Here is a 25,931-nt window from a genome sequence, read left to right as displayed (position 1 = left end):
TAGCATTTTCTGACAGCTATTACTCATAGGGCTAATCCTGTCAAGGAATGTGTGGCTGCACTATCAGTGTAGGCAAGGGGTCGCCATGGCCCAGGCCTGCACACTGGGCTCTTATCAGGCAGGGTAAACACTCTGGGGCCTGCATTAAATAAGTGTCACAGTCAGCGGGGGCGGAGCAGGCCAAGCCCCCCCTGCCAGGCTCCGTGCAGATAATCCCTCTCAAAAACCGTGTTGGTCAGAGCCAGCTGTGGCTCGTGGCTCAGGTGTAAGGAGAGTGGGGGAGGAGGGTATTGTTCAGGGAGTGGTGTAGATTACAATACAAGTCACACGGGTTTTTGGTCATATCAGCATTAATGCAGATGTATTAGAGGAGGGTATTTGGGTCTCAAATGTTTTCTGTCCACACAGGCATTTTCAGATTAGTTTTAAAAAGATTTGCATCCATACTGAGATAGTGAAACACTATCAAACAAAATGCCTCTGATTGCATGTCCACAAAATGATGGGACAGGACAGGTGATTCTGCAGTCAAAGAGAATTTGCCAGAATCTGCAGCTCAGAGACTGCCCCTCCATGCTCTTGACCTTGTTAGGGATGCTCTAATCAATGATCCTTGATATCTTCATGTGTAGTCTATTTTACAAGCTCAAATGAGCTCAATTTTCACTCTTTGTCAAGGTGAAAAAATAAGTCTGTGTGTGCACGTCACTTGGGTGGGTAAAATGCAGAACATGAATTTTGTTGGAGTGAGTTCCCTCCAATGACAAAATATGTCACTTTCATTACATCCTGTGGGTGTCTGAACCCTGATTTGTACCACTTTTGAAAAGCTCAGTTTCCCTGACAACACTATAACGTGAGACTAGTTTGCAAAGTGTTTGCAAAAAGTTTGGATGGCCTTCACTGTCACTGTATTCTTTCAGCATTGATGTTTGCATTACTTGAATGTTAGGAAAAGGAAATTCATGTCTTTAAAGTTCTGCTGTCATAACTTTGGCATGGACTCGAGCTTCATGCATGACACAGCTGCATATTTGCATAACAGGTTGCAACAATGTTGCATGGAATGTTACAGAGTAAAGGTGGAGTAACGTTTTATTTGTCAGGTGGTGCAAAACAAATTCCTGAACTGTGAGAAAAAGTTACTTACCTTGACTGGGTGACTTTTCCCACTTATGTTACTTAATGCGTGCTGGGTGAACTGAGGCTCTTCTCCGGGCAGCACTCGAGGAAAAGTGTAATGGTGTTACTCTGAGTGTACAAGGTGGGAAACCTTGAATAATGTGGGATGAGAGCGAGCCAGAAAGGCGAATCCGAGTCAGCCAGTGGGTCACCAGGAGGTGAGGCTGCCTACTTCTCTGGGTTCAGGGAAAGTTCAGCCGCATAGCATTAGGCAAATTAGGGAGACAGGGCTGGGGGAGAAAAAAAATTTGGAGGGTAGGGACTGATGAGAGCATGGGGGAAAAGGGTCAAATTAGTTGGAAGGAGGAGCCCAAGAGAGTGAGAACTTCCAGGAAAAAGAGGGAGAGAGATACCGTCTGATGCAGCACTCATTATGTCCATGAACTCTGTGTAAAGATAGGAAAGACTCATTACTGAGCTTATATAACTTAATCATGTCCTCAAATACATTCCTATTTAAAGTCCCCGCACCTAAATTTGAGGGAGGGCGGCGGGCTCCTCTCCTCACACTCTCATGCAGGGCCCGGGTGTAGACAGAGGGAGATCCATGGTGACGTCCCTCAAAGGGTTAAAACGTGGGAGGAGCGACCCGTGAAAAGAGACTGAGGGTAGGGAGAGAAAAAAAAGGAAAAAAAAAAGCCTAGTGGAGGTGGAGCCAAATCCCTCAGCTGCTGTGCCTTGTCACATTTTTGCAGAACATGATATCCGCACGATTTGGTGTGGGAATGATTTAGGCTTCTCTCCCCAAACACAAACAAGGCGGCGCTGCGTGTTTCGTGCGAACCTGGACATCGGAGAGCAGCGTGTGTCCGAGGGAAGCCGCTGGTTGTTGCAGCGCACGGAGGGAGACCGGTACGTTTACGGGGCTGACAGGAGTCCACCCACGGCGGGCGCAAACGGGACAACCAACCGTATCCCAAAAGGACAAACTGCAACTAGACGGAATTTCCTCTTTAATATTTGCGCTTTCATCCAGTTGATAACAGTGTCGTGTTGTCGACTCGGACTTTGGAGATTTGTGTCCTCTTTTCTGGGATTTTATGCTGGTTATTTTCTCTTTGCGGTGTGGATACAGCCTCAGATGTTGCTCTGTGTTTGAGCAAGGCCGAAAGGACCGATATACATCCTGCTGAAGTTATTCGGGTCGATTGATTTTGTTGTGCATATTCCCTGTCGTGTTCTTGCGCTGGACACCATGCAGACTGTTCTTTCGCGTTATGTTTTCAAATTGAGCGCAGCCGATTAGGCTATAGAGACACCGATTCACTTCTCGGTTTGGTTTTCGATCAGTACAGCGCTTAAAGAAGATGCCAAATGTTCAAATGTCCCCGCTGTGTTTGGATTTGTCACTTTTCTTTCGATTTTAATGCAGTTTTCCCCCTCCCGGTTTGGCCCCTTCAGTTTCTACCTCTGCTGGTGGCGAGCCGAAACCCACAAGGCTCGTGTGTTCCTGCGTGCGCGACAGTAGTTCGTTTTTTTGATAATAATCCCCTGCTGTCGTCCTGCACCATATGATGTATGAGAGCGTGGACGTCGTGGGACTGAATCCCAGCCCGAACCCCTTTTTAATGATGGATTACTACAACCAGAGCAGAGGATGCTTGATCCCAGAGAAAGGACTGGTGCCCGGAGCACCCCATCCGTACAGCACGTCCATCAGAAACCAGCACTGGAACGGCTCAAATCACTGTAGGTGCCTTTTCCTGCCTCCTCAACTTCATTTCACTAAGTGGAGAAGTTAAAGCCTCTCTTTCCATGTGTGCGTTTTAAACCTATAGACAAAGAATTGCGTTTTTTTTCTGTTTTGTTTTACCATAATTTTTTCAAATCTCAGTTGCGTCCACAATCAGGTATTATAGGGCCTTTATTCCTGTGTTACCAGTCTGCTTTTTCTCAATTATTTAAAGCCCATAATACGTGCCAAACAGCGTTGCTTGTTGTCGCAATCGCTGAGCTTCATAACTGCATTATATATACTTGACCCACTTTCGGCTCCTCTCTTTCCTGTCTCAGTGCGCCGAGGCTGGGTATTTTTTCTGAGAAACCTCGGCGAGACTGCGGCGCTTTGATCCGGGCCACGTTATCCAAAGCTTTTGGATTCCTGAAATATGCAGTTGATACAAACAAGGTTTTGCAAACCACGCCAACGTTAATCAGATAAAACTGCCCTGCCAGTGTTATCCCTCGGCTCCTCTGGTAATCTGGATAGCTGCACCCACAGGCCACGGAGCAGCACGGCCTTTACTGGACAGCAGTGTCTGTTTAATGTTCCAATCAGGCCTTGCGCTAATTGAACGTGTTTTAAACCAGTAATTAATATGAAGTTTGTAGACATGGTAACATGTAAACAGTTACAACAAGGTGAGCTTTAACAGTCGCATTTTACAGTTTAATGTTTGAATCACATATCTTAATAATGTTTTCTCTCAGAACATGTGTGCCGGTATCGATATTTAAATGTTGACAAATGCAAGAAATTAATGTTTGTAATGTGTCAAAGCAGGATGATGACAGGCTTTCTGTCATGTCTAAAAATAGCACGTCAGTGTCTGATGGATCTTTTAAAATCTTAGTCAGGCTTTGGTATGGATAAGTGATTTAGTCTGTGTGTGTGTGTGTGTGTGTGCGTGAGCATGCTTGCTTTCTTGGGTTGAGGAACCGCCTCCAGTCATGGGAGATTTCAGTTTATTGATACGGTATCTGCTGCAATAGGAGTGAGTTTTATTGCAACAACAAAGTATCACGGAGGCCCTTCCCATTCTTTACCTCAAAGGAGCTGTACTGCTCAAAGCTCAGCCAGGCCTTTATAGAAGAGATAGCTCTGTTGTCTTTCACAGCTGAAGGAGTGTAAAAGGCAGGAATCTCCACAGGCTCTTAAGGGCCAATTTCCTCCTCGTCTCAAGACTATAGAACCACACGACAAAGGGAAATTTAAACAGGAATTTCGGGTGTTTGGCAGCAACAACAAAAGCACTTGAAACAGTCCTGTGCTGTAGACTTTCTTCCCCCTTCTCTATTTTTTTTTTTGCTGTTTGTTTTTCCAAGTCATATGAGATTAGAAATTCCTCTTGACTAAAAGGATAAGTCTCATACATTTTTCAAAGCATATATCTGGCAAGCTTGACGTTATTTATCGTACTGGGCCAATAAACAGCTCTAGTGGCAGCATTGATTCAAACCATGTGAGCTCATCTGAGGGAGGCTGTGGGGGTTTGGCCCAGGAAAAGACCTCTGATCCCTTACTCGACTCCACATTGTGTTGCTCAACGGAGGAGATGCAGGGGGGAGTGTGTGTGTGTGTGTGTGTGTGGAGGGTAGCATAGCTGCTCTTTGCCTTACTGCTTGAGTGTAATAAAAAATTTAGTGCACAACCAGGGTTGTGCGGGGGTGGGGGGGGGGCGACGGTGTAGAGTAGCGAGGAACAACATCCGTTAGTGTCATCACGTGGCTTGGATGCTTATTGGATCATAGGGGTAGAAAACAAAACAGACAAATCAGAGCACGATTTATTTTTTTCACCTCATTCTTGAGCAGGAATCCAAACCAGTCAGGCTGAAAAGCACGAGACAATCCCAAAAACATCTGCTGGCTTCATCTTTTTTTAAATGCGAACTTCACAGACAGTAGTTTCATGGTATGTTATCCACTGCACGTGGGTTTAGAAACAGATTGCTGGTGGAGCTGAACATTTTTTTACCCCCCTCTATGCTTTTCCTTTTTGGTCCTCTGTTTTTTCAACCTCTCCACACTGGATCTACCTATTCATTACAGGCTTTACACACAAGCTCTCTGGCTCTAAGAATGCACTCAATGACATCTCCGCTGAGGAGAATGGCCTCCTGGACCCATTAAGTGGCTGGGCACAAATCCAGATCATATGGACACTTCATCCCTGATGTTATTGTTCTTTAAAGATGCTGCCACTTTAGTTGTGTTTCTGTGTCTGTCCAGTTTCTGTCAGCGAAGGTATGCCCGATCACATGCAGAGTCAGCAAGACACTTGTAATCTGGTTATATTCAGAGCAGCAAATCCAAATCTTTATGGTGAAAAGGCTCTGGTCTTGCAGATTAAATGCACTTGATTTTTCACCGAGTGCCTGTCAGAATCCTTACAGCAATTATGGACTCATGCATGAAAGAATGTGCATGGCCTTGTTCACATGACGGTCACACACTTAAAAAAAAAAAAAAAGGGGGTGCGAAGGAAAGAGGGATAGCATGGGGTAGGCTCAGATGCTCTCCATCCCATAGGCTTCTTGCTCTTTGTATTTTTTATTCTTTCTCAGGCTGTCCACAGGACTAAAGAAAGCAGTCACTAAGGATTCCCATAGAGAGTAGAAAAGGCAGACAGAACGTTGAGCTGCAGCTAGTTTGTCTTCTTAATGCAGGACCGGGCGAATGGGCTTCGGGACACTAACGCTGTGTGTCTCAGGGGCAAGTGACTGGCAGCTTAATCTGACTCATGTGGTATTTAAGTGCGGAAGTCCTTTTGCCTAGCAGGAGACGAGGCCCAAGAAAAAACAGATGGTATTTCATTGTGTTTTAGTGCAACGGACTGTAAGAGCAGGAGAAATTTCAGGCAGTGATGAAGGGGGAACTTAGTTGGAGTGGATGTTTTTTGTTGTTATTGTTGTTTTTTTTTTTGTTTTTTTGTTTTTTCTCCTGGTGCAGTGCAAACCCATGTGGTTTCTCTTTTGGCTTTCTGAGAAGCTGCAACGTCCCCAATTGTTTGTGCCATTTGACAGCAACACGGAGAGACTGTGGGTGATGTGTTTGGACTTTGCAGGCCAGCAGATTGGTGTTGGCCTTGCGGAAGGACTGAGAATATCACTTCCTCCCCCCTTTATTTATATATGCAGATTTGATTTGGCAAGCGTTGTGCTGAGAATTCGGAAAAGCATAAACAAACGGAGAATAAACAGTAAGCGTTTCGTCCCTTCTCCAAACAGAATTGGCTAGAGTACTGTCAGTTTCTGACATTGAAGGGGAGTTGTTTTCATAAACAGCTGGAGAAAGGGTCATCTGTAAAGGCAGAACATAAAGTATCAAATGTATTCTTTTGATCAATCCACTCAGGATTTCTTGGCAAAGCTCATTACAACTTAAGTAAAATTAGAGATTGTGATTTTGTGCAAATCCCAGGCCTTAATATTCCTGAACTGCAGCATTTGACCTTAATGTTAGTGCCAAGTCCCTGAGCCACATATTATTGCCTGCATGCTCTTTAATGTCCATGCACCTCGGTGCTTTCATGGACAGGCTGGTGGGAAAATGGGCCTTTCCTCCTGGGGCTTTGTTGATCTCAACTTGATGGAACTGGCAGGATGGATGGACAGCATTGAGGCAAGGTCTCCCTGTTCTTCCGGGGAAGGGAAGCATCAGGCAGGCTCCTTATTGCAACATGTTGGCCTAACCCCTTTCAGCCAATGGCGACAGTGATTTAGTAGCCTGAAAGCCTCAATGAGAGTGTGTGTGTGTGAGTGAGTGAGACAGAGAGTGAGAGATTGGTGTGTCCACAGAAACACGCCTGCTTTCACCTTCAGGTGAACATCAATAACACATTTTGTCATCGAGGTATGTTTGTAATGGCAAAAAGGTGAAAGAAGTTCAGTGCTGCTGCTGCTGCCGCTCGCCTGGGTGAGGCCGCGGGGCGGTATTTCACAACCTGCCATCACTGGCTCCCAAAACGGCACCTTGCCACCAACCTTCAGAACTGTTGCTGCCCTTTTTAATTCAATTCATCCTTTACTAAACAGAGATGCCCTCAGAGTAGGGTGTTCACTGTGCCACAAGGTTACCAGGAGCAACAGAGACATGTTTTTGTTTGATAGTGCCTGTTGTTTCAGTTATTTGTTTAAGGGCAGTGGGTGTGGTCTGTCCTTGAGCAACTGACATTTGGACACACACAAACAATGCTATAGCTGACTGGCAACTATGAGTTTGTCCTGGGGTTGACATATTGCAACGTCATTCCATATTGTGTATGTCAGAAATTCGGGTTATGTTTTTTGTCTGGGCTTTGTGAACATGAACACACGCTCAGGCCCACCGATGGGCCCCAGCTTGTTTGTAGAGAGAATTAGCCCGAGGCATCAGTCAAAGTGTACTGTACACCAGTTTGGTTTGACGCTAAATCCCCAAACAAGGGTTGGTGTACACTGCAAAGCCCCCTTTGATGAACAGAGCAGGGCATACAAAAGATCCAGGCGGTGTCATTGATTCATCAAGGCTTAAAGAAGGCAGCTGATTGCAGACATTGTGACATGGTGCCGTAATCTCACTATCATTAATTACAGCCTCTCTTGTGTCTGTCCTGTTATACACACACACACATACACGCTCACAGTCCGTCTTCCAGAGGTGTGAGGGAGATTGAAACAGCTCAGGTTAAAGGGGGGGGGGCTCTACCCTCTAAAATATTCATAGCTTCTTCATTTAAATCAATTCGGCTCTACGGGGGCATTCGAGCGTCGACTGTCAGAAATTGAGCTGGGCCTGTTGTAATCACTTCTTTACTTATCTCTACAGATGGCTTGTTCGCAATGGGCTCTGCATGGCTAGCTCACCAGCACATTGAGAGCGAGCGCTCTCTCTCCCCGTCCCATCTCTACGCCCCATCTCCATGTTTCATCCCCACCCTCTCATAATGGAACACACATAAATTCATCTGGGTATTGAACCAGGGACATTCATCACCCCAGAATTCATCTGCGAGGCATTTTCATTCCCAAAGTGTCTCCTTTCTCTCCCCCACTTTATCTCGCTCTCCCTCTCTGTTTCCTATCTCCATGGTTGCATACTCTGCATGGCAAGCCTGCACTGGGCAGTCAGTGTCACGATTAATCTTTAATGCTCGCCTGCCCTAATTTTTCCTCATATTTTACAAGATTTCCTGCCCTCCAACCCCCCCTTTGCCAGCATCCGCTATATATAGAGTGATTACATGGAATGTTGCCTTGTTTCATCAGTTGCGGAAGGCCACTGGCTGCCTCTGCCTCTCTTCTGTAGCCTGCCACACACACTCTCTCTCTGGCCACTAGCTCAAGGCCAAAGCGCAGGACTGCTGCTTTCACCAACACACTCATCCCTGGTTTCCCTTTAGGCATTTGTGTGTTAACATCACATGGATGACAACTCTGTACACCTCAAGTAGTTCACAAGCACACATACACACACACACACACCGCATTGGAATGCTCTCCTGTTTAGAGAGTGGGACAGCCGAGAAAATAGGGTAGAGGTTAGTATGCTAAAAATACAAGAGCCTGGCACTTCTCCTGCTGTCTGGGCAAAAAATAGCACCGTGTTGCTGCCGTCTCAGTCAGCGTTGTTAACTAAGGAGCAAGAGAGAACGCTTTGCCCCAGCTCATGTTTGTGTTTCAGTGTGAGAAATAAGAGGGACCTCTGAATCACTCACTTTGTGCCCACAAAAACAGTCCCCTTGGCTATAACTGTGCTTTTAATAAGTTAGCAAAGCAGCTCTGAAGATAGAAGAGATGCCTCAGTGTTTCAGATGATCTCATTGTGGTCCATAACTGGAATCCTTATTTGCCTGCCTTTCATAATACCTGGTGTTGGTGTCTTTAATAGGCCCCTGGGGTGCACACAGAGCAAGTTTGGAGGAAGACAAACCCTTTCTGCATGTCTTGATTTATAAAACCCCTTTTCTAAAGCAACTTTAGAAATCCATATCGTGTATCTCCTCTTTGGTCCCCTATCATACCATCTTGGCCCAACCCAGCTCAGCTCAGCTCAGCTCAGCTCAGCTCAGCACAGCTCGCCTGGTTCAGTATGGTCCCACTTAATGACAGAGGAGCTAGGTCTGTCTGGACGTCACTTTCCCACAGCCCCTCTGAATCATTTCATATTCATTACGTGCCTGGCTATAGCCCGGCCTCTGACATTTGACTCTTAAAGGCCCACCTGGGACCAGGATGAAATAGACTGCCAACAGTGCGGCGGAGGTGGGAAGGAAGAGTGTATTGCTGGATAGTGATGGATAGGACAGCTTGTCCGACTGAAGGAGCCAGACAGGCTCAGGTTACAGGCCACTTGTTCCCTGTAACCCTGTTTGTGATATTAGCATTGTGTGAACTGAGAGATGCCCTGTAGCTGAGCAGTTCGGAACACGTGCAGGTTAAGAGAGGTGAATGAGGAGAAGCTGAAACAACTGGATCCTCTTTGTAATGAATAGAGTCACTGTGAGTTAAATGGGAGGTGCTCTGATATCAAGCAGCCTCTTGATTTCAGAGAGACGTATTGTCTTTTTCTTTGCTGCAACCTGTAGTGTCTTATCTAGGTCATTGTTAGTGACAGAGATAGAGAAAGATAGTTGCTTGGTAGATATCACAATAATTAACTGGTCATGTCAGATGCTGAGGATCATTATTGTTCTGTGAAAAAATAAATATGTCAGATTCCTCTTTGCTGCTAGTTCACTTGCCAAGAGCCCTGGTAGGGTTTATTTTGTGGCCCACTGGGGTTTGTTTCTGAAGTTTCATACCCAGAGACAATGCACTGGGAAAGAAACTGAGATTCAGCTCTCACGATGACATGAGAACCAGACAAACACATGTCTTTGTCTATTCCTCATTCCTACTTATCTTTTTTTCAAAAGCCCTGCCAGCTCAGATGTTCCTTTGGATGGTGGAATGGGTGGGCTGATAGGGAAATATGCAGCCATGCTGCACATAGAGTGGAGAAGGCACATTCTATTATTCTGCGGGATTTTTAACAGCAACCTGAGGAAAACTTTTTATAGTAGGCTAAAAAGATGGAAGAAGTGCAGGTCAGAGAGAATAAAGAGGGGCATTTGTTGCTCACCAGTTGCTCGAGGATATGATGAACAAATCAGTTGTGCATTCAGTGTGAGAGTCTTTAAATCACTGTCTTAATGCTTCTGCATTTGCACACATACACACCTTTGTTTGGTGCTCCAAATGATAGCACTGCGATCAAAAACGAAGCCCTCCTCTGTGCTTTGTGGCGATAAAATCACAAGTATACAGTCCTTCCCCTCCGCTCCGTTTGTGCTCCAGGCAGGGATCTGACTAATGGAAAAGGTGACAACAGTTTGAATCAGAGTTGTCAAGTCACACAGTTTGACGCCCCGTAGTAACTGGTAACCAGCCCCTTTGCTTGTAGCGGTGTTTTTCTGTGCCACTGCCACAACGTGACATCCCGCTTTGTCCTCGCGCCATACGTGGGAAACCTTTGCACAGCACTGCTGCCACTGTGGTGATTCCACAATAGAGCTGGATTATTGTGTCTGGGATGTCAGCACCTCTCAACTGAAAGAAATGAGAGGAAGGGAAGGAGAGAGAGAGAGAGAGAGATCTCAGGAACTAGGAGAAGAAGGGGGGCCACTTAGAGGGCTGGCATTTTCAAACAATAATCTCTGTGGAGCCTTTCAGGGGGTTTAATGTCATTTTTGGCCTCTGGATTTTTGCCCTTTGAACAAAAAGCAGTGGAGAGTAAATGGGGAGGAAAAGAACGAGGAAATAAGTGAAGGGAGACAACAGACAGAGAGAGAGAGAGGGAAAGACTTGGCTGAATGACTGATATTATTAGTGTTCTAGTGGGACTGATGGAGCCTTGGCCTGCATCCAGTGGCTGCCAACAGGCCAGCGTTGGCAAATTGAGTCTGGTACAGAATGACCTATATCCCCATCCTGTTTAGCACATTACAACATTTATCTTTATCTTGCCCATCTCTTTATCCATTTCTCACTCCTTTCATCCCTTTATTTTGTATCAAATGTCGTGATGAGACAAAAGCCCCATGTATGATCTCAGTTTTCAGCAGTTTTTTTTAAATAAGCTTAGTGTGTGTGGTCCAATTACCTTGAGGAAGAAAAATGTCGCATGTGTCCAACCTGATCGGTTTTTTTTTTTAAGCTTTCTCAAAATTGAGCCTCATTAGCTATATGAACATGTTTAAAAAGTAAGGGCAGTAGAGTGCAGCTTAAGCCGACTGTTGCTTTTTAACTTGGCACCTTGCGTGCAGTCTGCATGGCTGCCCAAATTTGCTCCTTCTGGCTACAGGCAAGAGTGGCAACACTAATCTTCCCGCCTGGTGTGAATTATGGATTGGATGTAATGCAGCGATTAGACACACGCACCTACACACATGCCCCTCTGCTGCAGCAGTGACCAGTTAGCTTCCCTTCTGCACTGAGTGAGGGTTTCCCTTGCTGCACATGGAAGTCTAGTCTATAGTGCTACTCACTAGCCTGCCCACCCAGGTAGGACCCTCATCTCCACCCCCCACCGCTGACCTCTAATCAACCTCCACAGCATACGTCCAGAAGCTAGCAAGAGATATGCTATTGCTAAAGCCTTTCATGGCTGTAATCCCCAACACCAGGAAGAGATGCATGGGAATCTTGGTCAGCTGACTCTGAAGAGGGAGGAAGGGAAGGAGGAACCACGGCAAGGTTGAAGCCTTTCGTAAAGCCTGTTGGGATGCTCCTTGGGCTTGACATACCCTGCCCCACCTGCCCTCACTACTCAGCGGGGAGCTCCATCACTGGCTTTCTCTGAGCTGGCCTACTTGGATTTGTTTGATCTCATTGTGGAAGCAAGCGAGCTTGCCTGCTGCCTGGCAGGCAGAGAGCTCCTTGATGCCGAGGGTTGGGAAGGTGGAGCAGGCTTCAGTGGAGAGGCTTAATAACTGTATTAACATTGGTGGCTCCCTCAGGACCCACGCCTACACAGCACAGTGAGGGTGAGGGGTGGGGGGTTAGCACTGTAAAGCTTCCTCGCCACTCTTATAACGGTCTGTCCTAATTTCCTCTCTTCTCTTGCTCTTTCCCAGCTTGGTTTTTCAAATCAGTGTGACTTACAAATCAAGCAACAAAATAATTACTTTATCTTTCTCTGTCTTCATCAATCTTTTTTATGTCTCATTTTCTCTCTATGCTGTGCGAGTCTCTTTCTCTTTATCCATTTGTTTTCTCATTGTTCCTTTGGCAGCCCGCTTCCTGTAACTCCATCTGATCCATCTTTTTTTCTTTTCTTTCTGTTCTTTTATTGTTTGTCCACTTTCTTACACCTGATTTATTACACCTGTTTATTTATTCATTACAGATTGACATCAGTTGTTGTTTCATCCCAGACTCATTCTCATTGCATTAACCAAATTGGCTCATAGATGTGAAATATTACATTCATCTTTGAATTGACAGTACTGTACTTGTTCCTCGCTTGTGTGTGTTGCTACTCATGATAGTTACCCTAATCCTTTGAATTATACATTGAAAACTGTTGCATAATTGATAGGCCCCACTTAGCTTAATGGACAGAGTTAACTGGGAGAGGTGTGCACTCTTGCTTGCAGCAGAACAGGGTCGCAACAAATGGCACCCATTCACCCCCATGGTCACAATGAGGCGCAGGTCACAAAGCAGAGAGACGTAACAGTCAGCAGAGGCCAGCCGGGTTAACTGGACCCCAGAGGGAAAGAGGACAGGAGGGAGAAGTGGGAACATTAACACCAGGCTCACCTGAGGGCTCGGCTCAGGTTACTTCCACTCATTGTTTTTGGCAGTCCTGCTTTACTAGTGTGTGCGTAGACAGCCGGCATGGTCCTTTACATGCACGCAAATAATGTGTTTTTACACTAGTATTGTTCACACACAAATGCACTCACAGATGGAAGGAGCATGTTTAACTCTCACACATGGGCAAACACAGAGTATTATGATTCGAGGGTTCTGTACAAATAATTATCTGCTCTGGCAGTTTACTCTTCGAAAAATATTTCCATTTGAATTATAGACTTTTCCGTTTACAGACAAAACATTTATATTAAACCTTGATATCAAGGGCATATTTGAAACTTTGTGTTGCTTCTTTGCATGTGTAACTTTAGTAATGGTTTTGAGCAAATGGAAAAGCAAAATGTAGAAGTAAAAAAATGTAGTGATAAAATCAAGTAGCCAGAAGTGTTTCTGGCAGGCTGCTGTTTTTGTGAAGAAGTTGACTGGCAGTATAGTCAGCTAAAAAAAATGTTGTATTCTTTGGATAAAAAAATGATCCACATGAAAGATATGTGCAGGACTTCGTGGTTTAGACTGACGCTGCAGGGAGAAAGCGAGATTGTCTCTCTAAAGCCAGTCCACTGACTTGTGGACAGCCATATCACAGGAAGTCCTGACCGGAATGTGTGTGTGTGTGTGTGTGAGAGCGCGCTCGCATGTGCATGTGTGTGGGTGGGTGGGTGTGATGATCAAATGGCTCCCCCCAGGCTACAATGAAAGGTCATGGATCCATGCAGGAAATTAGTGTCTGTGAAGGCGCAAACAATTTGCACACACACATTCAGGCACAGAGAGAAGGGGAAAAACACAAACCATACTCGAGGAAGCTCAACATGTCCTTCATTAAATTCTAGTAACATCCCACTGTGCTCCCTTGATGGCATTGTCTGCTCTCATCAGCCATTTTTCCTAAGCAGGAGCTAACTTAACCTCCTGGTGCTATCGACAAGCACCTCACTTTATATTTTTTATTTTTTGCATTTGCGCTGACACTAAAGATGAATGAGTCCGCCTCTCCCCGCCCACCCGTTCTCCCTTTACTCTGCCCAAATCTTCCACTAAGCAGCCTCCTGACACTACACATCAGACGGCTGAATCAAATGTGTGTCATCAGTCATCATTAGAGGACATGAGCAGGAGTGCAGTGGCTGGCTGTGCTGAGGTGTTTAAAGCTGTAATCTTATTTTATGCAAAGGACTTTGGTCAGATGTGCTGCCAAGTGTTGCAATCTGTAGACTAATGTCTATATTTGTGAACAATAGCCAATCAGAGTGCTTGTTTTCTAAATATGTCGGCTATCTTCTAGAGGTCTAAAGGGCATTTTGACCCCTGTGCTGACCAGGTAACCTCTGTAGGTCTCAGCACCTTGGGCTCTTTAACAGACTCGTGACAGGATAGTGGCACACTTTCTGCATCTTCCTCACAATAACATGCTTTCAGCTCAAAACCTGACATTGGTGCGTTGAGCTAATTTATGAAGGGAACTGTTGTTGTTATTGATTTCAGTAGTATAATACAGGAATGCACATTAGCCTGCTCAGGCTTGAAGGCAACGGCAAATTACAAGCTAGTTTCACTATTAGCTCTAACTCATGTTGACGAGTACATGAAGTGACAAACCTAAATGCGGGTCTGCATTTTAAGAGAGATGGCCAGGTGAGAAAGGCACATTATTTAGCATCAGTGAGCACACGTTGTCACCCACCCGAGTCACGCACACCGTGCACTCACGACCTCTCCCCCACTTCACCAGTCATGCTCCTGCTCTGAAGCCGAGAGGATCAAACCCTCGTAATCTGTTCCCCTGTGATAGACCATTGTGTTGTCCACGGGGAGGGTGGAGGGGGAGCAGGAAAATGGAGAACATGGGTCGAGAGAGGCAGTTTAACATGACAAAGCTTGTCCCTAGTGATCCTCTCTTCTCCTCCCCAGATCCTCATGAGTCTCTTCTGTTTCTCCCCTCTCTCTTGATCCCTTGTTCCCCCTTTTATTTTCCACCTTCTCTTTGCCCCTGCAAGTCCACTTCAGCCCTCAAATGCAAATAGCCCTTTGCCCCCTCCATATTTATGACCCTCTTCCTCTGTTAAATATGCGCTTAAGAACGGAGGGCCTTCAATGCTGCCAGTCACATTGGATTAGCGAGTATCAATGGTCAGATAACCTCTCTGTTAGAGTGAGTGAAGAGCAAACACTGGAGGATAAGCATTCATGAAGGTCTTTTGGCCTTCAAACACTGTGTGTGGCATTCAACTCCATAAAAATGAATAGGCTCTGGTTAATGTGTATGGATGTAATTTCAACCCAGGCAGACAGAATCGTGGTGTATAAAATGAGTTTTCCACTATTGCTTCACCTGCAGCTGTCTTTAAATTCTCTGAAATCCGTTTGCTGTCTCCCCCATGATTTAAATATATCCTAAATAGTTCAAATAAGCTTAATGTGTGCAGTCCATAATGTTCGTAAAAGACATACTTGGTGCTCACAGCTTCTCTTCTTCTCTTTTTATCCACTCAAGCATTGCATTTTTGTGATTACTTCAGGCCTCCCTGACCCTTAGACTTCTTAATAATGGTTTCTTGTAATGTCACTGACCTTTGGATTTTATGGAAATAAAGGGAATTGAAGCTTATTCGGCTGCTGCACTCATTCTAAGTGGCTGTGAAAAAAGAGCATCAGTCAGACAAATAGAGTGTTCACCTTAAAGGTTTTTGTTGGACCACACAGTGAGTTTAGGTACCATGTTTAGTGTGGCTTATGCACCCTCTTGACTCCTGTAGTATGCATGAGTGCGGTTTGTTTTCACAGAAGGAAAAAGCTTGCATGCTTCATCCGCTCACGCACAATTCTATAATTAACCAATGCAGGCACTCTGTAAAGGCTTAATGTTTCATGAAGCCATTTTCACAGTAAGGGCGGTAACATTAAAGGCCAGTTTGTAGAAGGCTGCGGTTTCACTCATGTATGTTTGTGTTATGATCCAAATGACCTTGAACCTGAGTCATGTGTCATAAGGTATCACAGCTGTACGTCACCGCAGGGAGGGTGCATTAATTCACTTTGAGAGAGCTGACAAAGGAAGGTTACACCTTCTCCTGTTCTCACTGGGAGGAGTGTCTCGAGAAACAAACATACCAGCATGCACAGGCTTTATTTAGGGCCTGCTTTTGAAATGTTTGTCTTGCGTGTCACACTCCTCCCCGAGTCCTGTCGCTCATCTCGGCTCCTCTTTCTCCTCAGATGCTCTCTCCTCCTCTCTGTCTTCTCAACCCCTGCTCCCCACTCTCTTGCGCTCTCTCCGTCTCTTCATGTGGGTCAGCCGTGTAGCTCATGCGCTGTGTACATGTGATCATCTCCTCAACATTAATGTTCAATAGCAGATCCACTGTGGACAAACACTGTCTGTGTATGTCATGTGGATTAACCACAGAAAGGACCTGCTAATCATGGGTTAAACTGGCTTTTGCTTATTGCATTGATGAAGCTTTGGGGCAGCCTCTGAGGCAGACATACATTTTATCTCTGCATGAAAAAAGCATATATTCTTTGACACCGCAGCCTGTCAGCCCATCTTAATAGTCCTGTCATGTACCAAATGCATGTTCAGAATCCACCCTCAACATTGGATATCATGTGTTGAAGTGTTCATGCACACACCCTAGTATGATATGTGTTACTGGCTGCTGAAACTCGTCGCTGTGCCTGTTCGCATCCTGGCATCCACTGACCGACACGGGCTGCCTTTTGCCCCCTTGTGCCCACCACCATGCCCCACACCATCAGCTCATGCCAAGTGTCTCCAGTCACCCTGGGGCGAGTGCCAGCTCGCATAGTCCCACTGTCAGTCAGCAGGCACAGACAGCTGCTGGGTAGAGTTACACCGTGTTACTCAGGATTGCAAGTGAGCATTGTTGCCAGGGAACTTGTGGTTCTCTCCAGCAAGATAACTGCCTTTAGCTGCTTTTTATGTTTATATTTTTTGCACAGTTGGATCCATAAACCTTGGAATGCTGTTAGGACTTATGAAATTTGTTTGAGGTTTAAATGTCCTTCGTTAGGCCTGTATTTGTTAAAAGACTCATAATTGACTATACCGAAGATTAGCGTGTGGCTGTAGCCGCACAGAGAAGCTGGTGTATTTTATGTGAAGTTGCTGCTCCAAGTCTAGCCCCAGTAGACCTCACCTTTGTCATCTGCTTGCTCCCTTCCCTTCCCTCCCGCCCCCGCCCTCTAGTTTGTCCACACATGTTCTCGGTTCTGTCTCCATTTGCTGGGGCAGTAGTGATAGGAAAACCTGGTGTGTTGTTATTTCAGAGGCCAGGCAGCATGGAGAGGGAAGTTATCTTGAGCCCCTGGAGAAGGGCTTGGGAACATGGTGGGGGCCGCTGTGTTGATAAAATCCAGACGTGGCCTAGACAAGAACATTCTGAGGTTCACAGGCTCTCACGCACATACACACATATCACACAACATGCACCCCAGTATGCAAACAGGAAGATGCACTCACTGGCACTAGCATGCATGTTTTCATTCGCTGTGTTCCCCAAAGTAATCAAACTCACAGAGATGTAAAGCTGCCATAAATTACCCTGTGTTAAGCACAACCTGCTGTTTTCACCACTTCTGGCCCACATTTCCTGGTGTCGAGGAGGTATCATCATAACATACAAGAAAGACTTTTTGCTCCGCGCTGCCCTGCCCTTCGGCCTTTGCTCAGACCCTCATCTATCACTCACGTACGTGTGTGTTTTTCTTGCTGTAACACTCTGGATGGGAGAGTTTCTTGGCTCCAATTTGGAGCAGTAGCGTTGAAAATTTGGTGTTGGGGCTAGTTTAACATTCAGACATACTGCACAGACCTTCAAGAACTTAAGCTGTCCCATCAATTTCTGCTCTCTGCAAAATCTGAATATGTGCAACAGTTGCAGAACTGCAGGCTGTCATTTTTCTGTAATTTAGACCATGCATCTCGCAAGTGAAAGTGTCATTTGTTACAGAAATTTATATTAGAATCAGATTAAGCTCTCAGTGCACTTCCTTCTTGTGTCTATGTCATATGTATAAGGTATGTTGTGATAAATCATGCCATATCTTGTTTTTTTCTAAAATAATTTTGCTCTCTTATTTTGCTTGGAAAGCTTAGAGACTCATTAATATTAATAAAATGGGTACTGTCACACCCTGGTATCTCCATGCGTTCTCTTTTTTTCTTCCTTCTCTCCCTCTCTCACTGGGACTGCAGGCTAGACACATAGCAGCTTAGATAGAGCACAACCAGGCAGGGGGATCCTTAGTAATCCTCCTAACTCACTCTCATTGAGAAACACACACACACACACACACTCTTGTATGATGCCATAACACGCATGATATGAGTGGGTATGAGTAGTCACAGATAGCTTACCACAAAGCAACATTTAGAAGGTAGAACAATTTGTTATGCAACAAAATATTTTTTTCCCCATTGTGATTTGTTTGGATCTTCAGGTGGAAGATTAATCAGATATTGACCTTCCTGTGTCGTGTACTAAATAAAGCACTAATAAGGTGTTTTGGGTGGTGTGGCTGATATGACGAGCATCATCATGCTTTAAGAGCGTGCATGAGATCATTTCATGAACACCCTTCAGTTGCAAGACAAATCTAAACTGTCTTGCTAACTGAACTGATTACTGATATGCAAGTATTTTTCAGTTTAGGTAGATTCACCACCTTGTACGATATGCATGTGAAAGCCTGCAGAGTCAAAAGTCAGTGCTTTGATCTTAAAACCCCTGGAAGTTATTGCAATCTCTTTTGGCAGTGATGGACAGAGGCAAGTGAAAGAGTTGCATATGATGCAAATTACGAAGAGCAATGGGTAGAGGAGAGCACTAGACTCAGTGAGTGGGACAGGTAGGAATAAGGGGGAGATGTGGATGGAAAGTAGCGGGACAGGGGTGTGGAAAGGTTGGATTTAGTTACCGTGAATATGGGAGGCATGAGGCTCAGTGTCTGCTTTCTTGCTTTATGTTAACCTCCACTGGCTCTCCTTACTTTGTGTGTGTTTTCACTTAGGTCTACCCTGCCACCGGATTCCTCCCCCTCTCCCAGCCAATAACTGTTCACACTCTGTGTTTGAACACAAACACAACCCACTGTCGCTTTCCTTATAGCTGTCACGCTGTGCGCGCCTGCTGGCGTGTGATCGCGCTCACATGCCCTCAGCCCGACTCCTAAACATATGGCGTGTGTGACTTTGCTCTCCCCAATCAGAGTAGAGACAGCGAACACTGCCCTATCCATTTTCAGCGGAAAGCTGTTATGACGCTTTGTTAGAGAATGGCAGGATTTCCCAGCAAGCAAGGAAATAGTCCCATTTCCCCCCTCAGTAATTGAAGAGTGCTGACAAAGCATTCTTGCATATGTGTTTATAGTTTCCCTGCTGCCTACCCAACATTCCTGACATTGAAAGCAGAAGTAACGTCTGAATATTAAGCAAAAGTCAAGCACCATGCATAAGTGATGTTGGTCTGTTTCACTGCACTTAAAAGCTCTTAAGTTCCTGCCAGTCGTTTTTATGGACATGCATGATACATTGGCCGGCGACTTCCAGGGTTTTGTTAGGCAGTCTCTATCCCTGCGGCTGTTCCATTGGCCATCCCACTTCATTACTTAAAGCAGACTTCAAAGCAAGCCTTAATGCAGCAGCCTGTGCCATGGTGGTCTGCTTGGTGTCTCTTGTCTTGCACACTCGCTGCATTGAAAGACAAATGGACCTGTGTTTTTCCATGCATCTTACACATGGCTAGTGTGTTTGTGTGTGTGTGTCCATATAACCTAATAGAAGGCAGGGGGACACAATGGTCCATGACAAAGTAGGATTCGAAGTGGAAGACCCCATCAGAGCTCTCTCTCTCCCCTCCTCCTGCCTTCATTTTCTCCAGTTCTCTTCACTACAATCCAGCCAAGCAGCCAGCCTGCTAATGTAGTTAGCTCCCCCTAATGATGGTGAAATCTCATTAATATGCTTCACAGCTGGGCCCAGTAACCAATGGGGATGAAGGTAATCAAATCTCAAAGGACTAACCTAGAGCTGAACCTCAAGAACTGCTCAGCAGCACAGTACCGAGACAGCCCAGAGTCTGGAGGCTTGATAATAGCCGGTGGGCTTGTGTGTGTGTGTGTGTCTTGGTCTGTGGTCTTCGATGCCTTTGAAGTGCTGATGTTAGCCAGGCTATCTTATGTCAGTATTACAGCTCAGGCCAGTTCATCATCAGAATAGATTTCATTTCAGTCTTGTGCATATTTGTCCATTTAAGTCTTGGCATGCTGTAATTGCTCGCGGAGGACGTGACTGCGAGGGCATGGCTTGTCTCTAAGTGCACTTGTGGCTCATGATGTATGCAAAGTGAATCTGAAGAGCAGCAATACAGACCACTCACACTTGAACTTAATTAAATCACCAGTGCTTTGGCTCTGAGTTGGAGAACACCACGCTACATTAAGCTATTGAGATATCTGGGCGCTACACACATTCACACTTACAGTACATCTACACACAAAAGCGAGAGGTGTTTATAATACTTGTCTGTCACTGTGAATATCAAAGGATCTAAGTAAATTAAATCTAGGAGGTTTGATGTATTCATAATGGGTCAACAGAACAGATGATTTTTTTAAAAAAAATACATACATTATTTTCAATGTACTAGAATTAGCAGAAAGACAAGGTTTCCCCTCCAGCCAGTGGTCAGATGTTGGACAGACACCACCTTCTTTAAATGGACTTTTGCTGTTTCACTTCAGTGCAGTGTCAGGTTTGTTTTGGCTGGTTACACCTGACAACCTGTGCTGTTTATTCCCACTTCTGAGACTGGTCTGACAGCATGCCAGACCGTAGTCTTGAATCCAGCCTTGTGTCTAATTCACAACAATTAAAAACAACAGCGGCGACTATGGGATTTGTGCTGTTTGTGTTTCATCCACTCACCAAAGTACAATAAGTTCCATATCAGTAACTCCTTACTGTTTTTCATTTAAACATTACTTTCAGGATCGAGGGCTCCTATGCACGTATCCCTAAGCAAAGTGGGGTGTTATTGTGTATTCATTCTAGCCCTCTCTTGGCTGAAGTAATGATATTCTAGCTGTAGCTCAAGTATTAGTTACCGTGGTGACTTTGCAGGCTCTGGAGGGGCTCTGGCCTGGAAACCTTGCCAGACACACAAATTTCGAGCATTAACATGTTGCAAGGATATCGGGGGGAAGCTCTCCAGGCGAGTGTGAGTCAGTTCTTCCAGGGTTTGTGCGTATGATTTCGTGGAGCACACAATAGGCAGGCTTGTATGATGGTTGGTGTTGATCAGAGAGCCTGGATGCAGACTGGTGTTGAATAATGCCTGGATGATGGCTGCTGAGGGGCTAAGTAGTTCTGTCCTCTCTGCCTCTCTGTCCACAGGCCTGCCATTGTTTTGCTTCATGCCTCAGCTTGACAAGGCTCCAGAAGCCAGCCATTGTATTTAATTACAGTCGCCAGCCCCCTCACCGACTCTTGTCCTTGTGTCCCAGATTTCCATGGGTGCTCTCATTAAGACTTTGCATTCTGTGTGTGTGTGTGTTTATGTCTGTGTGTCTGACCAATGAGGCTTTTTAATGGCTCTAGGAAAGCCCTTAGCCTGTGTCAATGTAGACATGGGTGCAATTTTTATGTTCATGTGTGTGGGTGGGTAGCACATCTGTTTGTCTATGCGTTTCTAATGAAGGCAGCTTAAATGTGGATGAATAGCTCTGTGGTCACACTAATAATGCAGGGCTGTATTCAGTCCACATCAAGAGAGGCAGGAGAGTGCAGAAAACGGTGAATGTTTTTTTTTTTGTTAATGAGAAAATATGTCGTGTTATGTAAGTGCTGCTCTGTTTATGTTTAATTTGTTTGACATGAATGTGTTGATTCCATCGCCCAGTGGCATGGACAAAGATGGCCTGTAAATAAATATAATGGCCTGTTCTAAGTACTCACATTTTTTAAGGATTTAAATTAGATCCTGATAGGTGTATGTGTCTGTGTGTGTGATGAAAATGAATCCAAGTACGCCATATAGATAAAAGTACTGGGAATCTGACCATAACACCAACAGGGACTTTAGTCCTTCTAATTCTAAATACATAGACAGCTTTCCACTCTTCTGGGAAGGCTTTCCACAAGATTTTGTGTTTCTGTGAGAATTTTTACCCATTCATGCAGTAGAGCATTTGTGAGGTCAGGCACTGATGTTGGACAAAAAGGCCTGACTCGCAATCTCCATTCCAGTTCATCTCAAAGGTGTTGGATGGGGTTGAGGTCAGGACTCTGTGTGGGCCAGTCAGTTTCTTCCACACCAAACTTATCCAACCATGTCTTTATGGACTTTGCTTTGTGCACTGGGGCACAGTCAGAAAAAGGCCTTCAAACTGTTGCCACAATAATGGAAGTATAGCATTGTCCAGAATGTCTTGGTATGCTGAAGTAAGGGGCCGAGCCCAACCCTTGAAAACAGCCCCATCCCACTTTTGTCGATATAGTGTGTTTGTAGGAGCAACATGAGTAAAGAAATACAGTCTAGGTTTTGCTTTTTGCAGAAATATGTCATAGTTTGCTGTCAATCTTTACCTTTTTGTGCCTTCCTGATTCTCTCCCTTCATCTCCACCCTATCTCATCAGAAACATTTCTCTTTTTACCTTTTTCAATTTTTGCCTTCAAGCTGCAACTAAAGTTCAAAGTCTTCACTAAAGAATCTGAATCAAAAAATAAAATTCCTGTTGCTTGTCACAAAATATTTGCACCAAGGGCTTAAAGTACTGTACCACTGGTGTGCAAGTGGCGTATGACATCTGGGCCTCATAAGAGAAATGTCTTAATATCCCTGGCCTGATTGGATGTCAATGTTAGGTGTTGCAATGTGAGCTTTATTGCTGTTTAGCTTAACTGTCCCCGTCACCCGAAACCCACTTGGACATGCTGTGTGAGATAACTTGCAGCCTTGGAGAGACTAGTGTACGATGTACTTTGCTTGTGTGTGTGTGTTATCCTTCCAGGAAGCCATAAACATATCTGGTCATCAGGTTGGTTTATTTTGGTGGTTCTGAATGTAATCTTTCCCTGCACCACCTGCTGCATGCACATAGAGGTTGGCAAGCTAAAACCTGAACACACAGACACTATGAAAGCATATGTGATGAAGAGAAAATGAAGTTGAAAACCTTTGTCCTTGTTTACGTTGCACAATGTGCTAGTAGTGTTTGTCTGCGTCACGTGGAGTTTGTTCCCACTGTATTATGGGCCTGTGAGCCAGCCCACTCTGTTAAATATAGATGGCTTATTTGCACTGGAGCATTGAGCTGCAGGCAGCTCCTGAGCTTCTTGTCAACCTCCCCAATCCTTCCTCTGTTGCGCTGTTGATGCTGGGTGAAGCAACAGAGCTTATATGCACACATGCAATATAGTATACCTATATGGATATTGATGGAACCAGAGAGATTTACTGTAGAGTTTTGATTTTGTACTCTAATAAGTCCTCCAATGTGTTAAACCCTTCACCATTGATGCCAAGTTTATCTTATTTTCTTAACTGAAGGTAAACAATCTGTCAAAGTGTTGATATGGAAACGCATCATCTTGGCATGAGCTGTTAAAAAAATTAGGCTAGTTCCAAGTAGAGCACACATGCTGGCTCTAAATGGCGCCATTTGCAAACAGGGATTATACACTTATTTAGTCAGCCACAGGCCACAGGGTGCAGGTCTGAGCTGTGTATTTGTGTTTTTATATTTGATTAGCGAGCTGTGTTTTGTAACACACAGGATATTGAGGTCAAAGTCCAACACATATTACATGAAGGCAACAGCAGGGTACGGTACTTCCCCACAATACCACGCCTCTTTGTTTACAAGCAAACAAAATGGAGCCTCCAAAGGGCTCACATGTTGTTTGGTTTGTTAGGGCTTATTGAATAAAGTACACTCAGATTTATTTCCACTCATGGGTCTGATATTGAATAAGTTACATGACTTGCTTGATCACAAGTAGAGAGAATTATACTTAACCTTGTGTGCAGTATTTGCTCTTTATTGGTACAGTGTGTGCTTTATATATTAATATTTTCAAGGCAGTCATACTTCAATAGACTGCACAGCTTAAAGAAAATACTGCATAAAAAGCACAACTCCAGGCCTTGTATCAGAAGAGAAAACCTGCCTTTTAACGCTGCTAGCAAAGCAGCCTCTTGCTACACACTCACACAGGCGCATACACACACAAGCCATAATTTCTGCAGTAAATAAGAAGTCGAGGCAGGTTTCACTGGTGCTTTGATGATCTGTGTGCCTGTGTGCCAGAAAGTATTTGTTCTCTGAAGATATTTTAAGGAGTCTTTCCTGTGGTGGATGTGAAAATGCCACAAATCAAGAAGTTGTCCTTGCATTTGCAGTTTCATTTGCTCTTCAAACACATTGTTCTCCTTGTGGTGATTTGTATTGGATGTTGTAAGAAGTCTATCTGTCTGAGCTGGGTTGTTGAAGATGTGTGAGTGTGAGTGTAAGCGTGAGAGTTGGTGGTTATCTCGCTGATATCGATTAATTCTTCATGTCTTTCAGAGCTTCATCCGATAGCGTTCACTAACCCCTCTTGTTGCTCTCTCCTCTCCGCAGCGATAGAAACCCAGAGTACCAGCTCAGAGGAGATAGTGCCAAGCCCGCCCTCACCTCCCCCGCCGCCCCGCGTCTACAAGCCCTGCTTTGTGTGCCAGGACAAGTCCTCAGGGTACCACTATGGTGTCAGCGCCTGTGAGGGCTGCAAGGTGAGACTTTCCACTTTCCTCTGAATCTGCCAAGCAAGCAAGATGTTCGTCAGTCTTATAACTTTTGTGTGATTTGCACTAGGGAAAAAAAATACACTCAGGTCTCCTCTAGCTAAGCTGAGATGATGAAAATGATAAGGCCCATCACTGTGGAGTATTTCACAACCTTTGGGTTTTTCATTGTTTAATGCTGGAAATTAATGTTGGAAGTTAGTCAATTTTGACTACTCATTTATTGACACTATCAGTTACTTTATTGAGCCTTATAAGCATAAATATGACTGAACCAGTTGCAGTTGTCTCTTTCAGCACTTAACAACTGCAACATTGTTAAGATAACATAAATGAAGGACCTGTCTTATCACGTACTGTATGTGACACTTAATCATCTGTCAAGTACTGTTGGTACTCATATCAGCTTTGCTGACGTAGCCACTTCGGCCGTCTGTTATCAATATGGCCATGCTGCACAGGTGCTGAAGAGGCCTTAAAACCCCACCTGCTCTGTTATCAGTTAGTGTTTGCTGTGTGCATGCATCCACGTTCTCCTGTTAGCGCGAGCACACAGGCCTCTTTATCTCGCTTCTCCTGAGGCACAGAGCCAGAGTTGTGTGAGCTCAGGGGAGGATGGAGATTAGGAACAGGGATCTGTAGAATCTAATGTAAAGTTACTGCCAGGTGTAAATCTTATATCTCCACAATGTCAACATTTCACATACCACCTTGTTTCTCTTGCTTTGGGATCACACATTCTTGGATGAACCATAGCAGGAGAATGTAAATTCTCCTTGCCAGGTTTTCTCATGACAGCAGTCCTGTGCATAGCAAGAGGCGGTAGGGAGTAGTTTGATGAAAGCAGGCAGGGTGGTGCTGTTGGTGACAGGTGCCTGCTAGACCATCTGACTTATTGACTGTGCAGCCAGTGCTGTGTGTGTTTCCATATGTGCAGTGGTGGGAGTGGTGCAGAAGGGGGAGGGGATCAGAGGGGGAAAGCCAGACTGAAATAGGTGGGAGGCAGTAGCATTTAAAAAAAATATGAAAGAATAAGGAGAGGTGGGAACTGAAGGGGAATGTGGAAATGCAGACAACATGAGGCTGCAGGGAGTGAGATGGTGGGAGTGGGAGAGCAAACTGGTCAGGGAGACATGAACGGCTAGAACCAGAGGAGTGGGGATGGTTGGAGAGGAGCATATTAGGGGGACCGAGTGCAGGGGCCAAATATGAACTCACTGACACCAAGAGAAAGACGGTCAGTGCATCAGAGAACGGGGGGGTGGGGAAAATGGCTAAAGAATGCAATGGGAGGAGACCACGGGAGCGCCTGGCGCACACATACATACAAACGCATAACCCTTTAACACAAACCGTCTGACTGCTCCATGAAACTTAACCTGC

The 25,931-nt window shown here is 45.0% G+C and overlaps 1 protein-coding gene across 7 annotated transcripts in view; it reads left to right on the top strand.

Moving 5' to 3' along the window:
* The window catches only part of raraa (retinoic acid receptor, alpha a), a 132,571-nt gene that overhangs the window by 92,703 nt on the left and 13,937 nt on the right, over positions 1–25,931 (top strand). For 5 of the 7 annotated variants that reach the window (XM_046377829.1, XM_046377831.1, XM_046377827.1 and 2 more), the window contains one exon: positions 24,388–24,536. In XM_046377829.1, the coding sequence (XP_046233785.1) occupies positions 24,388–24,536 (149 nt within the window). Of the gene's footprint in view, positions 1–883; positions 2,872–20,441; positions 20,448–24,387; positions 24,537–25,931 lie in introns of those variants that run through there. The other 2 variants (XM_046377826.1, XM_046377832.1) reach the window with 2 other exon arrangements.

Source organism: Scatophagus argus, chromosome 21 (assembly GCF_020382885.2).
Source record: "Scatophagus argus isolate fScaArg1 chromosome 21, fScaArg1.pri, whole genome shotgun sequence".
Classification (NCBI taxonomy): domain Eukaryota; kingdom Metazoa; phylum Chordata; class Actinopteri; family Scatophagidae; genus Scatophagus; species Scatophagus argus.
This window is presented reverse-complemented; position numbering and strand designations above follow the sequence as displayed.